Genomic DNA, 23,638 nt, shown 5'->3' on the forward strand with positions numbered 1-23,638 from the left:
TTTTTTTTTCTATTCAAAACAGTAAGTGTGGCACCTTTCTGAAATCTTTATTAAATGAGCAATTTTTTACACTCGAGATAGTCAAAGTTGGGGAAGAAAATATAAAAAAGTTAAAAATCCAGAAATAGTCCTAATTTTATGATGGTTCCTTAATATATTTTAACTACATTGCATTTGAGTATGGAGAGGCAACTATCTGGAAGTATTTTACATAAAAAATTTACTAAGTATTGCCCGGTTTGTAGTTGCAGTTAAAGAAAACACATGAAAAGGCACGATTTTTTTTAAATTCGAAAAAATGTAAATATTTCAAAAACGGTGACACTTTTACCTGAAAATTTTTTGTTTATCAGGGAGCGCACCCCCCCACCTACCTTCCCCTAAAGTTTGGCACGTTACTTCTGGGACACCCTGTATAAATAATGCGTTTATTTGAAATGTTGTGCTCTACAACTTTGCCATTTAAATGTGCCACTTCTTTCAAATAGAAATTGCTCAAAACCGCGCCACTTACCTAATTTTGGCAACTTTTTTGCATATTATTAGCAATAAATAATTCTGTGTTCGTATGGAATAGTAGCTTATGTCGAAAGGCTGGCTTTAGTATAATGCGGCATTCCCAGCACACGATTGCGAATGGCTCACTGGCGCCGAGCCGTTGATAAACTTTTGGCAAATAAACGTGCATAAATATTTCCGATACTAGCAAGTAAATATTCTTATTAAGTCTAATCAAAAAATTGTTTGTCGTTTAAAGAATGAAGGGAATGCCGCATTATACTCAAGCCAGCTTGCCGACATAAGCTACTATTCCATACGAACACAGAATTGTTTAAAAAAATTTTAGGCACATGAAAATTGTAGGGTATCGAATCCTCTACAAATTTGTTCTCTACATTTTTTCGCGAGAAATGCAAAATTCGTGCGCAAATCGGAAACAACACGAAATCCAAGATGGCGGACATTTCCCATATCGCAATTGGGGGAAAAATTTTAATTTTGTGTTCACCTAAACAGGAGACACCTAACTGCGCCAAAAAATTTCTTCCTGGAATTTTTTTCTTCTTACGTCAGTTTTGGTCTAAAGTCTAACGTGGCAATGCAAGCGCTTTTCTACGCATTTTTCTGTTATCCCCCTGATATGAAATTAATATATTGCTTTAATGTTAATGCATTAGGCAATTTATGGATATTTCATCATCATTTTTTGATCGTGTAATACATCGGGGTAATACCGAATAAGCCGGGACTTATTAATTTATTTTAACCGTTGAATACAGATGTTTTCGCAAAATACGCTCTTATAATAAAAATTAATAAGAACGGTAATGAACGGTTGTGGAAAGATTTTAAAGATTTAGTATATTTTTCTAGTTATTAATGAGGTGGTTCATAATTGCCTGGTTATCAGGATATCTGGTTAAAAATTATTATTGTGTAGTGTTTTTATTGTTGTAAACTGAGTAAAAAATATAACCCCATAACCTGATAACCAGGCAAATGTGACCAACCTCAAAATTTTTATGCGCATACAAATGTCTGGTTACACAGTTGAAGGTGTTGTGCAAAATTAAAAAAAAATCAATTCGGATTTACCATAAAATTTTTTTAAAGGTGTTGCTCATTTTCTCCATATTAAAAAAAATCGTCGAAAATGCTTCGAATGACATGCAAAATGACAAAAATAAAAATGCCAAAAGTCAAGGGTAAGTCCCAGTTACTTTAAACTTGCAATAAAACTAAATGGGCTACAAAACTGCATGCCCAAAATATTAAAAAAAAAAAACGAATTTAAAAGTTCGAAATTTTTACATAAGTTTGTTGGTTTTTTCAAATGTTCCACAAAGATTCAGACTTGGATTCATATGGTTTTTGTTGAAAATTATACTGTACTTTTTTAAACAAATATTTAAAAGTAAAAAATATTAATTTTTTTTTTAATTTGTTTTTAAATTTCTCATTTGAGGTAATATATTTTAAGCGCAATTTTGTCGAGCTCTGAGGGAGGGGCGATCGCCCCATGTCCCTTCCCTGTATCCGCCACTGCCTTCTCCTTATCAACCCTGATCAGATTTTACCGTGGCTTCAGTTAAAACGAGGAGGTTGTGCGCACATGCCCTGTAGTGAAAAGCTGAACCAGTATGCACAAATTCCAGTTCATGAACTATTATTTAAGGATAAAAAAGTTATACCAGTTCTCCGCAGTGAAATGCAAAACCAGCCAGTATATCAGTAGTAGTAGTATCAGCGCTACCTGTCTTTGAATAGGCACAACCAAAGCTAAAATGCGGTTAATTGCTTTCATCTCAAATGCCGGCTGTGGCGTCAAGTGAGCGAACACTACCGATTCTGGTTCTGACATCTCAGGTTGGAGTGCGCGTGGAGGTTGTTAAAGTATACAGTATATTTTGCTTAGCTGCACATCCTTCTTTGCATGAAAAACTTGTGCACTTAACCGAAAAAGGCACTTAAGCGAATTTTCTTTACTACTTCAATGAGGAAGGTATCCAAATCCCTATGAAACCAAATAATGGAGAAGCACTTATGTAGCACGTAGAAATTAGAAATTACATAAATTAATAACCATTTTCGTTGTTCTGCGAGCTGAACAAAATAAATAAAAAGTTGTAAAATTAGGTAATTGTAGCGCCAGTTCAGGTAAACGTAATACTTTCTTTGATAATTGATACTAGTCGCACAATTTTTAAAGCAGGTATCGCCAATGTGCAGGTATGCTAAATGCATCTATCGGAGCAGTTTCCTTATAAATGTTAAAAATAATGCCTCTGATGCGCATTTTGGGGTAGGTATCTTAAATGTGCACTTAAGCATAGACGCAGCAAAGCAAAATATACTGTAGTAAGTAAATTAATTTAAATAATTATTTCAATTAAAATATAAAATTAAACTTTTACATAAATTTAATTTGATTTGGAAAACACCATAAAAAAATTATGAGAAATAATTTTTTGTTCTTTTTAAAACAACAAATTTACAATATACACAAGAGATTAAAGAAAAAGCATTACAGGAAAGCGCAAGGACAACCCCAATTTTCGACATAAACTATGCGCCTGTAGAGCATGCAAACAACGCAACATGCCTCGGCAGCAGCTTATGGCCAGTGTTGCCGTTTTGATCCATATACTTCAAAGGAGATACTTAAATTTTCGCGTAGTACGATCTTTGAAGCGTCACAAAGAGGAAGTATACATATGCATACATAGGTTCGTTCGCGTAGCTGTTAATTGTTCATGTTTAACCAAAACTTACAAGTTTTTGCGTTCGCGTACGCAAAAAACTTGCAAAGTAGGGGAAATTGAGAGAGCAAAGTGACATTTCATTTTGAGGGGAAGCTGTTGGTTTCTGCTGGAAAAATTTTTGCCAACAGCAATTTGCCAACAGGAAAACAGCTGATCAAAAACAGCTGGTTGGCATTTACGCAAATCACAAAATAGAATTTGATGGTTTGGAAGTAAAAATTACAAAATGCGACTAATTAAACTTGTAAGAAATAAGTAGTTATATGTTTAATCAATAAACTGTGTCAGTATAACACTTTGTGATAACTTTTCGTACGTTTTAAATTTTACACTTTTGAATGTAAATAAAAATTATATCAGCTGTTCGTCTAACTTGCAAGTTTCTGCAAATTTTCTGTTCGCGTACTATTTTGGATATTTCTCTCTTGTGAGCGAACAGATGACATTTCGCCGGAATTTGGCAGTTGGTTGGTTTCTGCTGAGATTTTAAACGAACGCACCTCATATCTGTGTTCATATGGAATAGTAGCGAATGTCGAAAAGCTGGCTGTAGTATAATGCGGCATTCGCAGCATACGATTGCGAATGACTCACTGGCTCCGAACCGTTTAAGAACTTTTGGCAAATAAACGTGCAGTTCCGATACTAGCAAGTCAATATTCTTATTAAGTCTCATCAAAACATTCCTTGTCGTTCAAAGGATAAAGGGAATGCCGCATTGTACTAAAGCCAGCTACTGTACATAAGCTACTATTCCATACGAACACAGATATGTATGCTATAACAGCTTTTAAAATTTGATCGAAAATATTGAAAATTTTGTGGTCAAATAAGTTTAAAAAGTGCTTTAACGAGACTATTGAATAATGAGCTGACTGCATTAATTTTTACTTTACTTTACTTGCCTCATACAAAGCACTGCGGCTGCAGAGCGTAGGTATATTTTCAGATTTAAAATTTATCCAGTATGAAAAGAGAAGTATACTTTTTGACATAATTTCCAACGGGTTTAACTTGGAATGTATCATATAATTCGATAACACCGGCACACAAAAAAAGTGGTGCGTGCTTTTAACCAGACCCACCATCTGAGGAGCGTTTGACTCGTATACCTCCTAAATTTCGAGTTAATTGCGAAATTAAAAAAAGGCAAAAAACTCGCAATTTACTCGAAATTTTGAGAGTGTACGAGTCAAACGGATCTCAGAATCGGATTCAATGGGCCGAAATACATGTCGGTAAGTCGGCCTGGTTAAAGGCACACACCCCTTTTTTGTGCCGGTTTAATTATTTTTATTAAAGTTTCTGTGAAATCTGTACATAATATTTTGTTCGTCTTTATACAAGATTACAAACAATAATTTATATTTTGTTAGATTGTCTTTATGTGAATACATACATACCCTGCAGGGAAAGCTACCAGTTGTGAACCAGAATGCTACTAGTTTGCGGTTCAGCCCAACTAGTTCACGTTGTATCCTTTTTCAATGTTAGCGACTGGTATTTTTAACATGGCGGTGTCATAGGAATTGCCAATTGTCCGCTCCTGCATCAGCACACTACCAGTAGAAATACTAGAAGCATCATACCAGTTGACTATATACTACGTTTATACGCATGCATAAGTCGCTTTAATTCATTTCGCCGCGATTCAAAACATATGTATAAACTGAATTTCAATTCGCTTTGAAAGAGCGAAGTGTTTTGGCTCACAATCCATTTCAAATCGGTAGTTTATTTCTCCAGACAGTTAGAAAGAGTGTATAAACACCGCTCTCACTCAAAGTGAATTGGAGGTCAGCTGTTCCGCTCAAATTCCAAATAATCGCATCAGTATTTAAAAGCTGATTAATAATAATCGATCTTTTTCTTTGCCACGATTTTATAATGCCGAATAAAATTAGATTTTTATCACTTTCCATTATGTTAACTTATAAAATGTCAAATGAAAACAGCTTATTTTGTTTGCTTTTGAAGACGGTTACTTTGATGCCGATATAAAGCCGTAAGTATAAGCACTAGAGCGAAATGTGCCTATTCATCCCCCGTGAAAAGCATAAGTATGTCATTTTGCTCGCGGCGCTGCAACAGTGGTAATGGTCGACAGAGTAAAGCTTTGGCACGCCAAATCAAGAAATCTGAGTTCGAATCTCAGGGTGCGAATCTTTTTTAATTTTTTTTTTTTTTTTTTTTTCATTTATATTCCTTGTGTAATTTTTAAATTTATTGTTTTAAAAAGAAAAAATTATTTATTTTCATTTTTTACGGTATTTAAGTATTTAGGTTTTTTCCAAATCAAACTAAATTTATGTTCAGTTTTTATTTTATATTTAAATTAAAATAATTATTTCAAATCATTTCACTTACTTTACTTTAACAACCTCCACGCGCACTCGAACCTGAGATCTCTGAACCAGAATCGACGCCACAGCCGACATTTGCGATGAAAGCAATTAACCGCATTTTAGTCTTGGTTGTGCCTATTCAAAGACAGATGTCGCTAATCGCATAAGTTGTTCGAAATCGCCGAAATGGTAGGCCGTCGCTTTGGCACATACAAATTAATGAACTAGTATTTATACTGGCTGGTTTGGCATTTCACTGCGGAGAACTGGTACAATTGTAGTCCACGACGATCTGGTATGACTTCTCCATTTAATACCAGTTTTCTTACTAGAATTTCTACCAACTGGTTTACTTTTTTCTATGAGGAACTGGTATAATTATGGTTCATAACGAACTGGTATGACTTATCCTTAAATAATAGTTCATGAACTGGAATTTGTGCATACTGGTTCAGCTTTTCACTACAGGGTATGTATGTGTATGAATGTAAATTACATGATTTTTTAGTTATTGCATTGTTGACAATAATAAAAAGCAAAGATCTAAAACCAAATAGCATTTTTTTACATTTTTTTTTCTAACTTGATACTTAAAAAAAATTTTTGATCCAATTTTAGATTTTTTACGATACATTTTCCCATGACGTCGAGGCAACACTGCTTATGGCAGACTGATTCGTTGGTTGCAAGGCGAATTTATATAAGGTGGTGTTTCTAGCTCAGCTGATTTTGTGTATGTGTTTCGCCGCACGGCTTCTGTTATCAAACTGAAAAAATTTCTTTGAATTTCTACACACACGCTTACAGATTTTGACAGTTTATGCCGCCAAAGCAAAAACAAAATACATGTAAATTTTCGTATTTGTACTCCTGCTATCACCTTATATTAATTCGCCTTGGTTGGTTGAATTCCGTTTTTGTTCCACAAAATAATGTGTGAGCATATACATACGTGTGAAAAGCATACAGTTAAGCTGTACGCGTGATATGAAATACCCATTACTGGTTTAGAAGAAAACTATTGCTACTTGTAACTCACGTCACTTGTAATACCAAAGCGTTTTTATTGAAAAATATTACGATAGATTAATCTATTTCGTATATTGCTAATTCCGCGTTCTCATTTTAGGTATTGGTTACGCTGCTGCTGTAATGTCGTGTTGGATGAACGTTTACTATATAGTAATTTTGGCGTGGGCCGTGTTTTATTTCTTCATGTCCATGAGAGCGGGTAAGAATAAATGATAGGCAAAACTTGCCAAACTAGAGTTAACCAAAATACCTAAATTTTAGTAATTAATCTTACTTTTATTAAAAGCGTATTTTCGTATCTATAAGTATTATTTATGTGAGTATACTGTCCAATAAAAAATTTTAGTTTTTGGCACATTTTTCTAAATACCTTTATTCCCTAGCGCAAACTCCCTTTCTCAAACTCTACACCCTGATTCACTTATAAGGGCACATTTTTTTTCATTTATATCTGAACATACATAAATATATCTGAACTCGTGGTCATCGGGGCAGCTTCATTTTAATCTCGTTTCGAAGAAAAGCGATGAAAATGATGAAGACACCTTTTTAATTTGGTTTTTATGCGGTTATGAGGTGAGTTTGGTCAAAGGCTGTGGTACGCTCAACGAACCCAGACTCGGACGGGCGTCCCACTTCTCCCGCCGAAATAATACTGAATATGGGTATTCTCGTTGTCTTGCACGTTGCACGAATTCCACGAAAAGCCAAAATACTATTCCAAATTTGCAAGAGTATGTACGAGAGCACCCCATTGGTAGCAAGCAGTGGAATTCTGTATCAAATACAATAACAAAATACAGCAAAAAATTAAGTGAGCGAAATGAGAGGAACGATAGAAATGTGTAGAAATTCCAACAAAAAAACAGCTAGCACAAGGTCGCATTTATCGCTATGCTTTTTTACAAAATATATGCCTGGCTTTAAACGTTGCATAATTTGCAGCGATCGGAAATGTTGTCTCCCATGTATTTTGTTGTTGCGTGTTTGCATGTGTTGCAATCCATGCAACGTGCAACGTGCAACGGCTTTGCAAGATTTCGAGAATACCCCTAATAATTTAGTGTATTAACTTCGAACACGCACAAGCCAACGCATCTCTATGACCAGAGGGCCGCCAACCTTGCGTTCAGGAAGCAAGAGAGAGTAACTACCCACCAAAAAATTTGCGCCTTATATAAGGCTTATAGATCATATAAAATAAACCCGTTTGCACCACGTTACACTTCACTTCATAATTAAGATAAGACAAGTCGTACATTTTATGTTCCGTCTTGGCAGCAACCAATTGATTCAAGCATCTTTGCACACTCAGCTACACTGAGAAAAAGGATTAGTTCCGACAACTAAAGATATTTAGTTCCCGAATTTCGACAGTATTTGGGAACTGTTACCAAGGATTGGGAACTATGGGAAAATTTTAGTGAAATTCGACACGAAAAAAAAATAAATTAAAGTGAAGACCCAAACCCGCGCACTCTTATAGTTTTTAAGTAATTTGTTGTTAAAGTTGGGAAATTCACCAAATATGTTGATGCAAATTGCATCAATTTTATCATCCAAAAGCGCGTGAATAGATAAATCGGGCGATTTTTTATTCCAAATTTTCCCTTTTTAAGGTTTTTTTTCACTAAGTAGAATTCTCCTTTCTGCTTTGCGAAGAAAAGGGGCTGAACACCTTTTGCTGAGAACACCTTTCTGTGTAGGCGGCCTTCGGCCACGCTTAGGGATTACAACCCTCACAAAGTAGAATTCTCTTTCTGTTTTGCGAAGAAAAGGGGCTGAACACCTTTTGTAGAGAACACCTTTCTGTGTAGGCGGCCTTCGGCCACGCTTAGGGATTACAACCCTCACAAAGTAGAATTCTCTTTCTGTTTTGCGAAGAAAAGGGGCTGAACACCTTTTGTAGAGAACACCTTTCTGTGTAGGCGGCCTTCGGCCACGCTTAGGGATTATAACCCTCACAAAGTAGAATTCTCTTTCTGTTTTGTGAAGAAAAGGGGCTGAACACCTTTTGCAGAGAAAACCTTTCTGCGTAGTGAAATGGGTTAACGCGCTTTATATTGTTAAAAAATAAAATAAAATACATTTAATGTACACAAATCACACGTGAACATTGAAAAGATCGTGCATTTATGCAAGTACAAGTGATAGCTGCCGCTGTCGGCCGCTGTGGTGTAGTGGTAAGCAGTGCGCGCTTCCACTCCGCAGCACCCGGGTTCAAACCCTGGTCAGCGCAACATCGCAAAAAATATAGAAATAAGGTTTCTTCTTAACAGCGGTCGTCCGTCGGCAGGCAATGGCAAACCTCCGAGTGTATTTCTGCCATGAAAAACAGCTTCTCATAAAAATACAGTCGCCGTTCGTAGCCGTCGTAAAACTGTAGGTCCCTGCGCTTTGTGTGACAATATCAAGGCGCACGCCACAAGTCGGAGGATGAGCTCGGCCAAACACTAACATATGTGTAAGCGCCAATCTATTATTATTATTATTATTATTATTAAGTGAAAGCTGCACTTTTTGTATGAAAATTTGCTAATGGAAGTGCAAAATATCTAAACAAAAAATTACTTAAATACTAGTGAGAATTTATGTAAACATATCTGTTTCTTAGCATCGCCGTAAAGTTTAATGAGAAAATTCGTTATAGTTTTGCTAAAACACACACATGTCGACTAAAGTCAACCCGGACCTATTACCATGGGTTTGTAATTATAACTAAATATATTAAAGCTTCTAATATTAATCTAGGTTGTACCAAATCGTTAATTTAGTTGAAAGGTTTGATAAATACTAATAAATATTTCTTTGAAGCATATTTCTACAAATTCCATTCAACTTAACGTATGGTTCATAAAAGGATGGTATTAAGCTCTGCTAATGCAGATAAAATAAGGTAAGTCTCCCCCCGAAACGGCGATCTTTTATTTTAGTACATATGTATGTATTTATGAACAAAAATTGTTGAAGGAAAGCATGTCCAAAATACAACCATGCATTTACAACCGTGCTTTTAGTTAAATTTAATTCGTTCTAGAATTCTAACCAAATCGTAAATTTTCACTGCTGACACTCATTTGAAAGAGAAAGAAAAATAGGAGAGACAATTTTTGTCAATTAAGATAATCTATCAGTTAACAAATACTCCCGTTACACTTTGAAACCAGATCAAAATCTTTTAAGAAACCTCAAACTAGTAGAATTAAACAATTTAAAAGCAGTTGTGTTTTAAATTGTAATTTTAAGTTGTTGTTATCAATTACAAATTAACTTTTTAACCGAATTCAAAAAAGGAGAAAGCTATCAATTCGTCGGGATATTATTCTGCATTATCCTGAGTTTCGCACGAAAAAACATTCACCCGAAAATTTTTCATCCGCCCATAGTAAAAACATGGAAACGAAAAGTGAAAAGTGAACCAGTTCGGAGAAAATGAAACTCATGATAAGGCTGATTATTTTGTTTATATATGAATGTTATCGCATACCTTTGGACCACGTTAAGCGATTTCTATACTTCTTTCTTAAAGAAAAGGTGGTACCTCAGAGGTGATCCCGTACTAATTCGGTTTAGATGCGCTCATTTGATAATGAAGAAATTACGGTAATCTCAAATTTTTACATCAGGAAGTCGGTTTTTTTCTTGCTCAAAAATTACTTGTATTAACCCATATGCAATGGGAACTCACAATGGATATATAACGCGTTGTCGTGTTTTTTGTAATTTTGTTTTTATTTTTTATTATTAAAAAAGTATAATAAATAAAAATCTGACGTTTTTTGGCCGAAATTACGATTTTTTTTTTAAATTTACGATTTTTGAGCGGAAGTTTTCGGCAACGCTGGAGCCACCCCTAACGAATGTTGAGCGCTCTCTGAGCACATGTGTGTTTCACATACGAAGAGCGCCAGCTGAGCAATGCACACAGACCCACTTATTGAATCGTTTGAATATGTTAGTATGCCGACAATTGCATAAGAACGATTCAATGAATGAGACTGGGTGCGTGGAAATCATTGCTGCGCTACCGCTGTTCGTAGATTGGTGAAACACGCATGTGGTCACAGAGCGCTCAGTAAAAGTGCCCACACTCACTGACGTGTACGTATGTCGTGTCTGTTTGACGTATCAACGTATAAAATTTACTGTTGATAGAGAGAGAGAGAGAGAAGCAGTACATGTCATGCGTAACCGTCGCACGTACACTATGGTGAATTTTCATTTACATCAGGATTCAATAATAGGAGCGTTCCTTATCTCCCAGAAATAGTCAGAAAAAGTCCGAAGTAGTCAGATTTAGTCCAAAAAGCGTTCCTTAACTCGGAAATGACAGCAAAAATGAGAGAGCAACAGTCAGTGAGAGCGACTCTCATCAGTCCGAAGTAGTCAGATTTAGTCAGAAGAATTTTTTCTGGCAAAATCCTGAAAAGTGTCAAACTCAACTGAATTTAAATTAACGGAAATTAAAGAATACGCTAAAAGTGAGAATAATCTAAGAAGTAAAAGAAATGAATTGAAATTGGAAGGAGGCAAAAAATAATTGATATAGCAAGTGTTTATTGTGCTTGTGCTTGTGTGAATGTGTTTTGTACATACATTTCTGTTCTTATTTGACGTTAGTTTTGTTGTTGCCATTCTTTGGACTAAAAATTTGGTTTTTTGCGTTCCTTTACTTTTCCTGTTATTCTCTTTTAGAAAGCGCATTTTGCTTACGCTCTGGCATTTTGACACTTTTCAGATTTTAGTCCAAAAAGATAAGGAATGAACCTAATACAAGGTTCGATAAACTGACAGTTGTCTCTCTCGCACCGCTCCCTTAGCAGTGGCACCGTGTTGTTTCTTTGCAAATTTACTTGGAAAAAGTGTAGCTTTGCTGTGAAATAGAAGTATAAGCTTTTGTGCAATATGTTTATTTGTATATGCATGTGAAGCACATTTAACTGATGAAAACATAACTTGTTTTTAAATTGGATGTTTACATAAATCTCATAGTAGTTTTATTTTAATTTTGAGTCCTTTTGCAATTTTTATACAGCTAAATAGCACATAAATTACGTAATTCATGTAGATGTATAAATATTTCGTTCAATATTTCGTTTAAAATGCCAGATTTCCTGCAAATACATAAGAATTTACAAAAGGAATTTCACTACTAATTGCCCACCTTGCGTACTTTTCTACTACCATTTTCGCAACAAGGGATTGCGTTCTTCACCTTTCTCTGTCCTTCGTAAATGCAACCTTTTGTAAGGGAGTGTCAAACCGCGGCTGTCAATAATTATCTACCCTTGTATTATTGAATCATGCATTTACATGGCGCTCTCATAAGTTTGATCGTGTCAGCTGCCACGTTAACGTCGGTGAGTGCGGGCACTTTAAGCTATAGCAAGTCGGTCACAGCGCTAGATAGAGAAAGAAAAGTGTGTGCCTCAGTATATCCAGTAAACAAACTTAGCTATTTTTTTCACCAAATTTGGTCCCCATAAAGGACTAGTGTTGCAAGCAACGCTTTTTCGGCAATAAGGGTGTTGTGCAGCAATCCAAGGTGGTGAAAATTATCTTAGCACTAGAGAAATGGATAGAAAAATATTTCAGTGTGCTTGAACATCTCAGGTTTAACCGAAATATAAATGTATTTAGAATATTTATTTTATTAATACATACACATTTTTTATTTTACTGTGTCGAAGTCGTTTATAATTTAGTATTTAAGTTAATTGTGAAATATATTGAATGCACAAATTAAATTATGGGAGCGATTTATTCACAATTGGAATTGGAAACAGGGCTGATGATATACTTTAAATAAATTGTGAATCTGCGAAAATATCTTTTCAGCATATGAATATACTTCTTAACTTTTGTCGAAAATTTACATACAGGCTCGAAATTATGCCAGTAACTTTCAAATATCGTCTCTTGAATGGGAAATTTCCGTAAGCGTCATTTGACAGTTTTTAGTTAAAGATGCAGTTATATATTTTAAAATAAGATATTTCGATTTTTTGTTAACAGCTTTTTGGATATCTTCTTTAGTTTCCGAGTAACTGACTAAAATGTTTTCGGTAATTTGGTGCAAATTACGTTAGTAATGCTGTCGTACTAAACTAATCAAGGTCTTTCAAATAGCGTAATCTGTTTTTAAATATCTGCTTTAGCTTCCGACATCTTCAGCTTTAACATGAGTTTCATTTTCTCGAACCGAGTCACCTTTTCACTTTTCGTTTCCATGTATTCACTACGGGTGGGTGAAAAAAATTCTGGCGAAACTCACGATTAGGCTGATTAGTAAAATGCATCGTTAATTAACAAAAAAGTTTTAGCTTGTATATTTATCTCTCTAACGCATTAATTCTATATACGTCAAGACCAACGCCCGATGCCGTTATGTATGTATTTAATAACGGCTCTATGTGGCTCCAAAAAAAGAATGTGGTAGCTGAATCTAGCCACCAAAGGGCTAAAACGGCAACACTAGTGTGCATGGCTCAGCTAGCGCTCTTCGTATATGAAACACAACATGAACCAACGACTACAGATCACGTAATCCGCCATCGTTGTATTTGTAATCGATTTTCAGAAAAAAGTTTTCGTAGCGTTTTTGATATTTTTTGGTTCTGTTTACATCGTCTTCTACCTCTTCGGAGTGATATTTTAGCGATTTTATGTGTTTTCTGCAGCGATTTTAATTATACATTTTGATTTATTACAAATTTATGACATAATATGAAGTGCTTTGTGAGAGGAACAAGTTTGATTTGCCAAGAGACGTAAATTTGCTTAAAAAGTGGGTGCACATTTGTGGTCAGAACATTGGCATTGAAAGTCCGACCGGTGCCGATAATATGCGATTGTAAAATACTCACAATCATTTAAACCAGGGTTGTTGCGAATATTATTCCGAAATAAAAGTTCTTTCCGGATAATAAACAAACCGCTTATCCAAATTAAACAAGTTTGGTATCAAATGAAAGAGGGTTTAAATATCTTTAAAACTGAAATGTCTACACGAAGAAAGCCACATATTGAAAAATATTTCAACAAAAAATGTTAATTAATTACCATAAAACAAATCTTGTGTCAGTTATATGCATTTCTTTAGTATTTAATTATAAAAAATATATAAATAGAGGTCGTTCGCTATTTTTGTTTAAAAGCTATTTCAGTCCTCTTTCATATGATCCCAAATTTGATTAATTTGGGCAGGCGGTTTGTTTATTATACGGAAAGGACTTTTATTTCGGAAAAATATTCGCAACAACCCTGATTATAACCATGTTTTATGAACTTTTTTTGCTTATTGTCATGAAGTTTCACTTTTTATATTTTATAATAAATACAAATATAATCGCACTCAATCACCGCGCCTTTTTCGTTTTCTTTGTTTGTTTTCATTTTTAGGCAGATGTCAAAAACACTCAGAAATTTACTTTTTTCATTCTTTTCCGATTGCGTGATCTTGTTTGTTGGTTCATGTGAAACACAAATGTGCTCAGAGCGCGCTCAGAATTCTTTAGGGGTGGCCAGGGATGCCGTTTGGATCTAAATAGATCCAATTGGATACATTTTTAGACTAATTTTTGCGGGATACTTATTTTTTCCGATCAGTATAAATATGGATACTTTTTTAAATAGGCCAAAATTTTATATAGATATTCTATAAAGTATTTTTCGTTCAAAAACCGATTTTCATTAAAGATGGTAGAAAGCATTACGTTTTTTAAATGTATTAAAAATCGCTACTTAAGCGTGAAATTAAAGCATTTTAATTTTTGTGAACGAAGTAATGAACATATGAAGAGATCTCACCAAAATAGGTAATAAGCGCAATTGTTTTAATTAGCTCAAAAGGATGCTGTAAGCAAGATCTTAATATACATATATATATAATAAATTATACTCTTTCTGCAGTAATCTCTTTCATATTACATATTTTCATTTGTTAATTTAAAAAGAAAGAGGATTTCAATTAAGATTAAAATACACTTAAAAAAACTAAATTTTATTTATGTAAGGAAATTTGTATGAATTTTACTAAAAAGACTTTAAATACACTCTAAAAAAATTTTGTTTATTTGCGCATATTAAGAGAGGTAACCAGTTTCCTCTTATAATGTGTACAAATTTGCACGCCGTGTAATAAAATTAAATATTGCCTGTTTACTTTTACATACCAAATTTGCCGCAAAGATCAAAATTACACATAAAATGTTTAAAGTATAGTAATGTTTGTTATTAGTAGAAAATGTATTTTTAATTTGAAAATTTTTGCAATTTTAAGCATTCTATATATGTGTATTTATGAGTATATTTTAAAGACCTCAAGTTCAAAATCAAATACTAAACATCTTATACGTATATTTATACTGATTCTTGTTGAAAAATATATACTTTTCAGTAGTAGTTTTACATGCTTTTTTAGAGTGTACTTGCTAGTTATTATACTACTTTGCAAAATACTTATGCACAAAAAATGTACTTTATAAATTGAAATTAAAAATGTTTAATTTTATTAATAAAAATATATATACTTGTATTCCAAGTCCTTAGGATGGGTTAAATTATGTCTTTTTCTTGAAAATTTTTGGTTTTCTTACAAATTATGAGATGTATACGTAAACAACGAAAATTGGATACAATTGGATACATTTTTGGCTTGGTCAGTGATAAATTTTCTTGAGACGGCGCGGCAACACTGGGGGTAGCTCACAAGCAGGGCTGCCAACTATACTTAGCTATGAAGTGCCATATTGAGGGAAAAAAGTCCCAAAATGTGCCAAATAGAAAAAATAAAAGTGCCAAAAAAGGGGCCATTATTTTTAATTCTTCCCATTTAGCATTAAAATTAGAAACACATTTCTAAAACAAAAGTCCAATGCCAAAGTAAGATACACCAGTTCTATACACTATAGAAATTACAAAATTTTAGTTAAGAAAAAGAAGTATACGCAAAGGATTTCACAAAAATGTATTGAAATATTACTATTTTTCAAAAGTGCATTTTGTGTCAAATTGAAAAATTAAGGGCTATTTGAAGTAAAATAGGGTCAAAAATGGCACGGTTTGAGCCAAGTTGGCAGCCCGTCTCACAAGCATGAATTTTTTCCTCAACTAAGATTTGGTAACTATGACTAAACCATGTGTTGAAAGAAAGCTTATCTGCATTAGCAGAGCTTAATAACATCCTTTTATGAACCATACGTTAAGTTGAATGGAATTTGTAGAAATATGCTTCAAAGAAATATTGATTATTACTTACCAAACCCTTCAACTAAATTAACGATTTGTTACAACCTATGTAGATGAATATCAGAAGCTTTAATATATTTAGTTATAATTACCAATCCATGGTAATAGTTCCCAATCCTTGGTAACAGTTCCCAAGTATTGTCAAAATTCGGAAACTAAATATCTTTAGTTGTCGAAACTAACCCTTTTTCTCAGTGCACCATAGAATAATGGGTAGCGGTCATTTCAACGTTGGGCTTGGGTAAAAATTCTTAAATAATTGGAGAACGAATCTTGCTTCACGTTCTGTAATGAATGGGTAGGAGGATGGTCGTCGACACGACAACTTGGCTATTCTCCAGCCAGCATATCAGAGCCTTCGTTAATCAATGCATTCTACCCTCGTTGCGAATTCGGAATCCAGCACATTCTTGAAGAGAATTTGTATGAAAGAGAACTTCTATTTCCTTTAAACTGGCTACACACGACGAACATCTGCGCGCACATATGCGCCAACATGCTCGCTGTCATTTGCTACAGACGGCGGGCGGCTCATAAGTGATTTTGTACTCAAAGCGTAAACATGGAAAGGAAAGACGCGGATGATGCAATTGAAATACTTATGACTTACGTTTTTTTATGTATGTGTTACTTAAATTTATTTATATTTTACTTTTATGTATGTACATACATATAGTAATTTAGCCTCATTTTTCAAAAATTCAATTAACGCATATGGCTGGATGCATTTATCCGCGATTTGCACACTGCAAGCATCAACACAAAATGAGGTTGTTTTTTTTTGTTTCCAATGCGATGTTCGCAAACCACGCTACAAACGACGAGCATGCTCGCTGAAATTCAAAATGTTTTGATTTTTTGCGAGCATTCTCGTGAACCGCCCTACAAACGGTGCTTGATGCGGGGTAAAAATTTAAAACCGAAATGGTAAGCAATAGCCTTGTACGTGTATTAACCCATTTTATGCAATGTATATTGCCAAAGGCTATTATATTCACCTCTTTGTTTATAGAGGAACAATTTGTAACTATATTTGTAGTCTATTTATTAAAAATAATTCAACTTCGTGAAATGCCGACCAACTTAATTTTTTTTTTATTAATTTAAAGTTTAAATTGATTATACATATGTAAAAAACAGTATGTGCTAATTCATACTGGCGAACAATAACGTGTTAACGATCTTGCTTGCGCATGTGTTCTTAAATAAGAGACGACTCTCTAATAGGCTCAGTCGGTAGAAAACCGTCATATAAAAAGGTTGTTTTGCGCATGATTGTCCTTTTTTCCAAGCAAATTTCTAACGAAAAATTATCTGCGCAAGAACAACCCCTCAATTTGAAAATTTGCAACCAACTGAACGCTGACAATGCAAAAGTGAATTACAAAGCAGCTAATATGCGCAAGTCGGTACGCACCACCAGTGTTGCCATTTCTGTTTCTGCCATCCCGCCAGATTAATAAACAAAAATGGCTAGAATCGTGCTAAATTNTTTCCAAGCAAATTTCTAACGAAAAATTATCTGCGCAAGAACAACCCCTCAATTTGAAAATTTGCAACCAACTGAACGCTGACAATGCAAAAGTGAATTACAAAGCAGCTAATATGCGCAAGTCGGTACGCACCACCAGTGTTGCCATTTCTGTTTCTGCCATCCCGCCAGATTAATAAACAAAAATGGCTAGAATCGTGCTAAATTATTTAAATTCTGTAAACTCTTATGAAAAAAAGTTTATTTTATAATTTAGCAGTTAAACTTTATTTGATAAAATTAGAGATCATATCGAGCCCTAACCGCCAAAATAACGTAAGAGACATTTTTTTCAAAATGTTCTTTTTGATGCAGAAATGCATCTAGATGCTCTAGAAATATTTTTGTATCAAAAAGAAAATTTTGAAAAAAGTGTCGCTTACGTTATTTTGGCGGTTAGGGCTCGATATGTTTATAAAAAACCATCAGTTTTTTAACAAAAACAAAATTAGATAATAGATAATGGTTTTATAACCAGTGTGGCATTAAATAAAGTATAAAAATTGGTCATAAGAATGTCGCCTTCGTTTTCGTGACTGTTGAGCTCGTTGGAGCTTGTAAAATGTAGTCAATGCAAAACTTATTTGCACTTTTATGTCCATACCTGCAATTAAAAAAAAAAAAACAAATAAAGCATTTGCACAAGTGCTGTCAAATTAAATACACACATTTGATTTAATCAAAATGTATATACATACATACACTTCACTTTGCTAAAAATATTCGAAAACTATATAATACTATTAGAATACCTTTCCCGCCATGTTCAGTGCTTATTTAGTGAATTTTATTCTGGATACGAAAATCTTTTTATACACATAAGTATGTATGATGTTTTGATTTGTCCCAAGTTTTGGTGCTTTTAGGGAAGTTGGCAGCCATGGGGTCCACATTCGTGAGTACTCACATATACTTGTTCTCTCATTCCGACCACACATACAGATGCAATTCGCGCAACACTTTCTTCTAAAAATTACTAACAAATTTTCCCTCGTATGTACCACCTCAACAATTTTTATGTAATTTCTCACAATATGGCAACATGAAAAATCGATTAATCTATCACACAACTTGTATCAATAATCGTCCTTTACCATTTGACACATATGCATATGTACAAGTTAATCAAAATTCAATTTAAAAATATGTAATCGCATATTGCTTGCATATAATGCATAATTTCCCTTTTTTATGGTTTTGTTTTTCATTGAAATTTAACATTATTAAGGAATTGCACATCATTTTTGTTTTTAACTATTAAAACTTTATTGAAAAATGTATAAATTTTCATCTTTTTAAAGGATACATATTCCTTTGCCAACTTAACGTAAGTACCATGTGGTACTTCAGCGGGATTCTTTTAAGTGCAATCCCCGCTTAAGTACCACAAAAAATGTCATCTTTGGTCTTTGTTCGTGGCACTTAACCGGGGTTGACTGTATCTAATCACTTAATTAAAATCATTCTAGTGAAGTATTAAGCGTGGCGAGGCTGGCTAATGTTCCATGGATGTCAGGGATGGGATAGGTATCAGGTATCTTGACTGCATTTAAAGGTTTAAAGTCCACTACCATCCTGTATTGCTTTTCTCCGGCTGCGCCCTTTATATGAAATGAGCTGGTCTATCATGCGCTGAAATATAAAACTTACCTGCTGAGCCTCTTCTTCTCTTTGCTTCCATGTTCTAGAGTCTATGTTGTTTTGGAAGTCTTTCAATTGATGATACCTGGTCCTGCCGATTCCTTAGGGTCCTGTTCGGACATTGGCGCACGGGTGTTCGCGACTTAACTCCCTTGTTGCATTATTTGATGCTTCTTCACTGCCTAGCCTGCTGTCAATCCTGGTAAGGTCTTGATCACGGATTGCGCTGCTACACTCTATTCGTGCTAATCGAGCTTCTAAACCCAACCCATTATTTTCAATGAAAATCTAATCTGTTTGAGGAGAGCGTTAATTCCCCCATTTATTTCATTTATTCTTGTTGTCAGTGCGCCTATTATTTTTTGTTTCAAATACTTTATTTTTTTCCTCCAATTTGCCACTTTTATATGATCAGGTCACCGGGTAATGCCAACAAGAATAGTCTTTTTTGTTTTGCACGGTTACTAATTTGTTTTTGTTTCGGATATTTGTCCTCGTGCTATGTATGTATTTATTTTTTGAGCAATCAGTTTTTTGTTTAGAAAAAAAAATCAGTCTCAATTTGAGTTGGAGGTTGGTTTCTTTCTTACGCCTTCAGAGTTTTCTGCAAAAAAGATAAGAAAGGAGCCGCGATTAGATTTTTAAAAATTTTATCATGTTCTTATGTGTACGGCGATATGTACCAGGTTGACGTTACACGGCACATAAGTCTTTAAAGAAGAGTTTCGGTCAGGAAGGGCTGTGCGATCCTTTTTAGTTGTCAACAATAAGTTTGAAGGCAACCTACTAAGGCATAACTTACTTCACAACATAATTTTGTGCCTATTGCAATTTCCAGTGTACGCTGGATATGCCGCAGAAATCGAAGTAGCAGTCTCCAGTGTGTTCTGATGTGTACCCTGGAGACACCACAGGCAGCTATTGCAGGAAAAAATATATTTTAACCTAGTTATTTGCTTTCGATGGGGTGAGTACCTACCTAGCAGTATAGGTACGGTGACCATCCGTTCTGTTTTTTGCAGGACCGTACTGTTATTTAAGGGTCTGTCCTGCGTAGTTTTTCAAAACAGAAAACCCCCAAAATGTACTGATTTCATTTCATTTCATTTTCATTTCATTTCATTTATTGAGTCTATGATTATATAAACCTTACAGACTAGATTCACAAGTTTAACTTAACTAAAAATGTATAACTAAGAATATAGGGATTCAATCATTGAGCCAAAACGAGATCTCGGGAGTGCAAAATCTAGATCAAGGCTACTAAATATTCGATTGAATTCAATGAGAGCTCTAGCAATGGGATCAAAATAATGGTAATTGGCTTTGATTAGCTTGACATGAAACGGATAGTGAAAGCGTAGTGTTCGTTGCGGAACATTGAAGCTTATCAGCTCAAGTAGCTCCGGGCAATCAATAAGACCAGAAATGATATCGTAAACAAACATCAGCGAATGAATGGATCTTCTCGATTCAAGTGACTTCATCCCTATTAGCATACAGCGGGCACAATAGGGTGGCAAAGGAGCAGTGAAATTAAGTGGTTTGAGAGCAAAACGAATAAAGCTCCGCTGCACTCTTTCAATTCTATAGGAATGAGATGAGTAGATCGGATTCCAGATTAAGGAAGCATATTCCAATTTTGATCGTACTAAAGAATTAAATAAACTTTTCCANCTGTCCTGCGTAGTTTTTCAAAACAGAAAACCCCCAAAATGTACTGATTTCATTTCATTTCATTTTCATTTCATTTCATTTATTGAGTCTATGATTATATAAACCTTACAGACTAGATTCACAAGTTTAACTTAACTAAAAATGTATAACTAAGAATATAGGGATTCAATCATTGAGCCAAAACGAGATCTCGGGAGTGCAAAATCTAGATCAAGGCTACTAAATATTCGATTGAATTCAATGAGAGCTCTAGCAATGGGATCAAAATAATGGTAATTGGCTTTGATTAGCTTGACATGAAACGGATAGTGAAAGCGTAGTGTTCGTTGCGGAACATTGAAGCTTATCAGCTCAAGTAGCTCCGGGCAATCAATAAGACCAGAAATGATATCGTAAACAAACATCAGCGAATGAATGGATCTTCTCGATTCAAGTGACTTCATCCCTATTAGCATACAGCGGGCACAATAGGCTATCAAAGGAGCAGTGAAATTAAGTGGTTTGAGAGCAAAACGAATAAAGCTCCGCTGCACTCTTTCAATTCTATAGGAATGAGATGAGTAGATCGGATTCCAGATTAAGGAAGCATATTCCAATTTTGATCGTACTAAAGAATTAAATAAAATTTTCCGGGTATACGGATCTTTAAAGTCCCTTCCATAGCGGCGAAGAAAGGCTAGGTTAGAATAGGCTTTAGGGATAATATAGTTAATGTGATTAACAAAGGTAAACCCCGAGTCAAACATCACTCCAAGATCCACAAATTCACGAACAGTAGACAGGCTAGCATCAAAAAGAGAATATGTTGACCTAATGAAGTTTTGGTTTTTAGAAATAGTCATATGAAAACATTTCTTAATATTGAGAGGTAACTTATTTCTAGTACTCCAATTAGCCAGGTTATTGAGATCGTCTTGTAAAGACGGAACATCCGACAAACAAGTAATGCGTCTAAAAATTTTTAAGTCGTCAGCATAGAGTAAAAACTTTGAGTGCTTTAAATAAGATCCAATGTCATTAATAAAGAGAAGAAAAAGAATTGGGCCAAGGATACTACCCTGTGGAACCCCAGACGTGGCGATAAACGAGTAAGACTTAGTGTTTTCAATTTCAACATGAGAGATTCTATTGGAGAGGTACGAACTAACCCAGCTTAAAAATGTTGAGTGGAACCCTAACCGTTCCAGCTTATGGAGTAGGATACTATGAGTAACAGTATCGAAGGCCTTTGAGAAATCTGTGTAGATTACATCAACTTGCGATTCACTTTTGGCGATGAGATACAAAACTGAGAAAAAGAAGCGAGATTCGTGACTGTAGAACGACCACAGACAAAACCATGTTGATGCGGGTCAATTATTTCTTTAATAGCAAAGAATAATTTCTCTTTGACAATTTTTTCAAATAGTTTTGAGCAGTTAGAAAGTTTAGAAATAGGTCTGTAATTCGTCACATCGGTTTTGTTGCCTGATTTAAAAATTGGCGTAATCGACGCAACTTTCCAACGATCAATAAAGATACCTTGAGATAAAGAAAGATTGAAAATGTATTTCAACGGCACACAAAACGATGAACAGCATTTCTTGAGTAGGTATGAAGAAAGTCCGTCTATATCACATTTCATTGAAGTTTGTAGTGCGGAGATGCCATTAATAACATCCAACTTTGTGACGGCAAGAGACCCAAAGTCAACAGTTTGTGAGATGTCAATCGCAGAAAAACTACTATGGGGGGTAGTGTCAACGACAAAGTTAGATTTAAAAAAATCCGCAAAGAGATTCACGGAGTCCAATAGGCACTCAGATTGCATTCCATTGAACGCCACGCAAGTAGGAATATTAGAGCAGCCTTTTTTAGATCGAATATATTTCCAAAAAGCTTTAGGGTTTTCTTTTAACTCAACTTCATATCGGGAAATATATTGCTTATATAGAAATTTGTCCAGAACATTAAAACTAGTCATATAATGAATATACTGTTCTTTTAAAGATACATCATTGGTGGCTTTGAATAGATTAAAATATTTATTCCTCAGATTCTTTAATCTTTTTAAATCTCTAGTAGGGTAATTTATGAATTCTTGCAGGTAGAAATGAAAGACCAACACTAAGAATTTCGTAGATTTTCAGCAAGAATGCATCAAAACACTGTGCGACGTTGAAATGAAAGACCAACACTTAGAATTTCGTAGATTTTCAGCAAGAATGCATCAAAACACTGTGCGACGTTTTTTGACGGAAAAATTTATTTCCAATCTACTTCAAGAATTTTCGAACTTAGGGAGTCAAAATCGGCATCCCGAAAATTAAAAGCCGTGTTTATATTATTGGACACTGAAACAAATTCGATAGACTTTAGAGAAAGAGATAGAGGGACGTGGTGCATGTCAGATTTACTGATGGGGAGAGCACATTCAGTAAGATGAAAAGTCAAATTTTGATCAACAAAAATTAGATCAAGTATATTATTAAGCTGATTGAAAAACGAATTTATTTGGACAAGGCTGATACTGAACAGACCATCAATGAAATTAATTTCAGGGAGTTATTAACATTCGTAGGTATTAGGATGCCATTACCTAGAAAATTGGACCACACAATTTTATTCAAATTAAAGTCACCTAGAACACAAAAATGACACTCCTCATTATTTTCGCAAAGGTTGAAAATGTTATTCACATGATCAAAGTATAGAGAATCTGTACTAGCTGGCGGAATATAAGAGACACAAACAAATATTTTGCCATGATTACCATAGATACAAACGCAAAGCTGGTCAAGAAGGGAGTCATTATTTTCAAGCTGAACAGCAGAGGAGCGAAATGATCGATGAACAGCAATTAAAACCCCACCTCCTCTATGACAATTTGTTTTATCAGCATCTCTATCTTTACGATAAGT

At 34.6% G+C, this 23,638-nt stretch overlaps 1 protein-coding gene across 1 annotated transcript in view; it reads left to right on the plus strand.

Annotated features, from left to right (window-relative positions):
* The window catches only part of LOC108360166 (sodium- and chloride-dependent GABA transporter 1-like), a 178,149-nt gene that overhangs the window by 115,112 nt on the left and 39,399 nt on the right, over positions 1-23,638 (plus strand). Inside the window, exon 3 of the mRNA XM_017612348.1 lies at positions 6,738-6,839. Coding sequence (XP_017467837.1) covers positions 6,738-6,839 — 102 coding nt within the window. The remainder of the gene's footprint in view (positions 1-6,737; positions 6,840-23,638) is intronic.

This window comes from Rhagoletis zephyria, unplaced genomic scaffold (genome assembly GCF_001687245.7).
Source record: "Rhagoletis zephyria isolate East Lansing unplaced genomic scaffold, Rhagoletis_zephyria_1.1 Rzeph_scaffold_00531, whole genome shotgun sequence".
In the NCBI taxonomy this organism is placed as follows: domain Eukaryota; kingdom Metazoa; phylum Arthropoda; class Insecta; order Diptera; family Tephritidae; genus Rhagoletis; species Rhagoletis zephyria.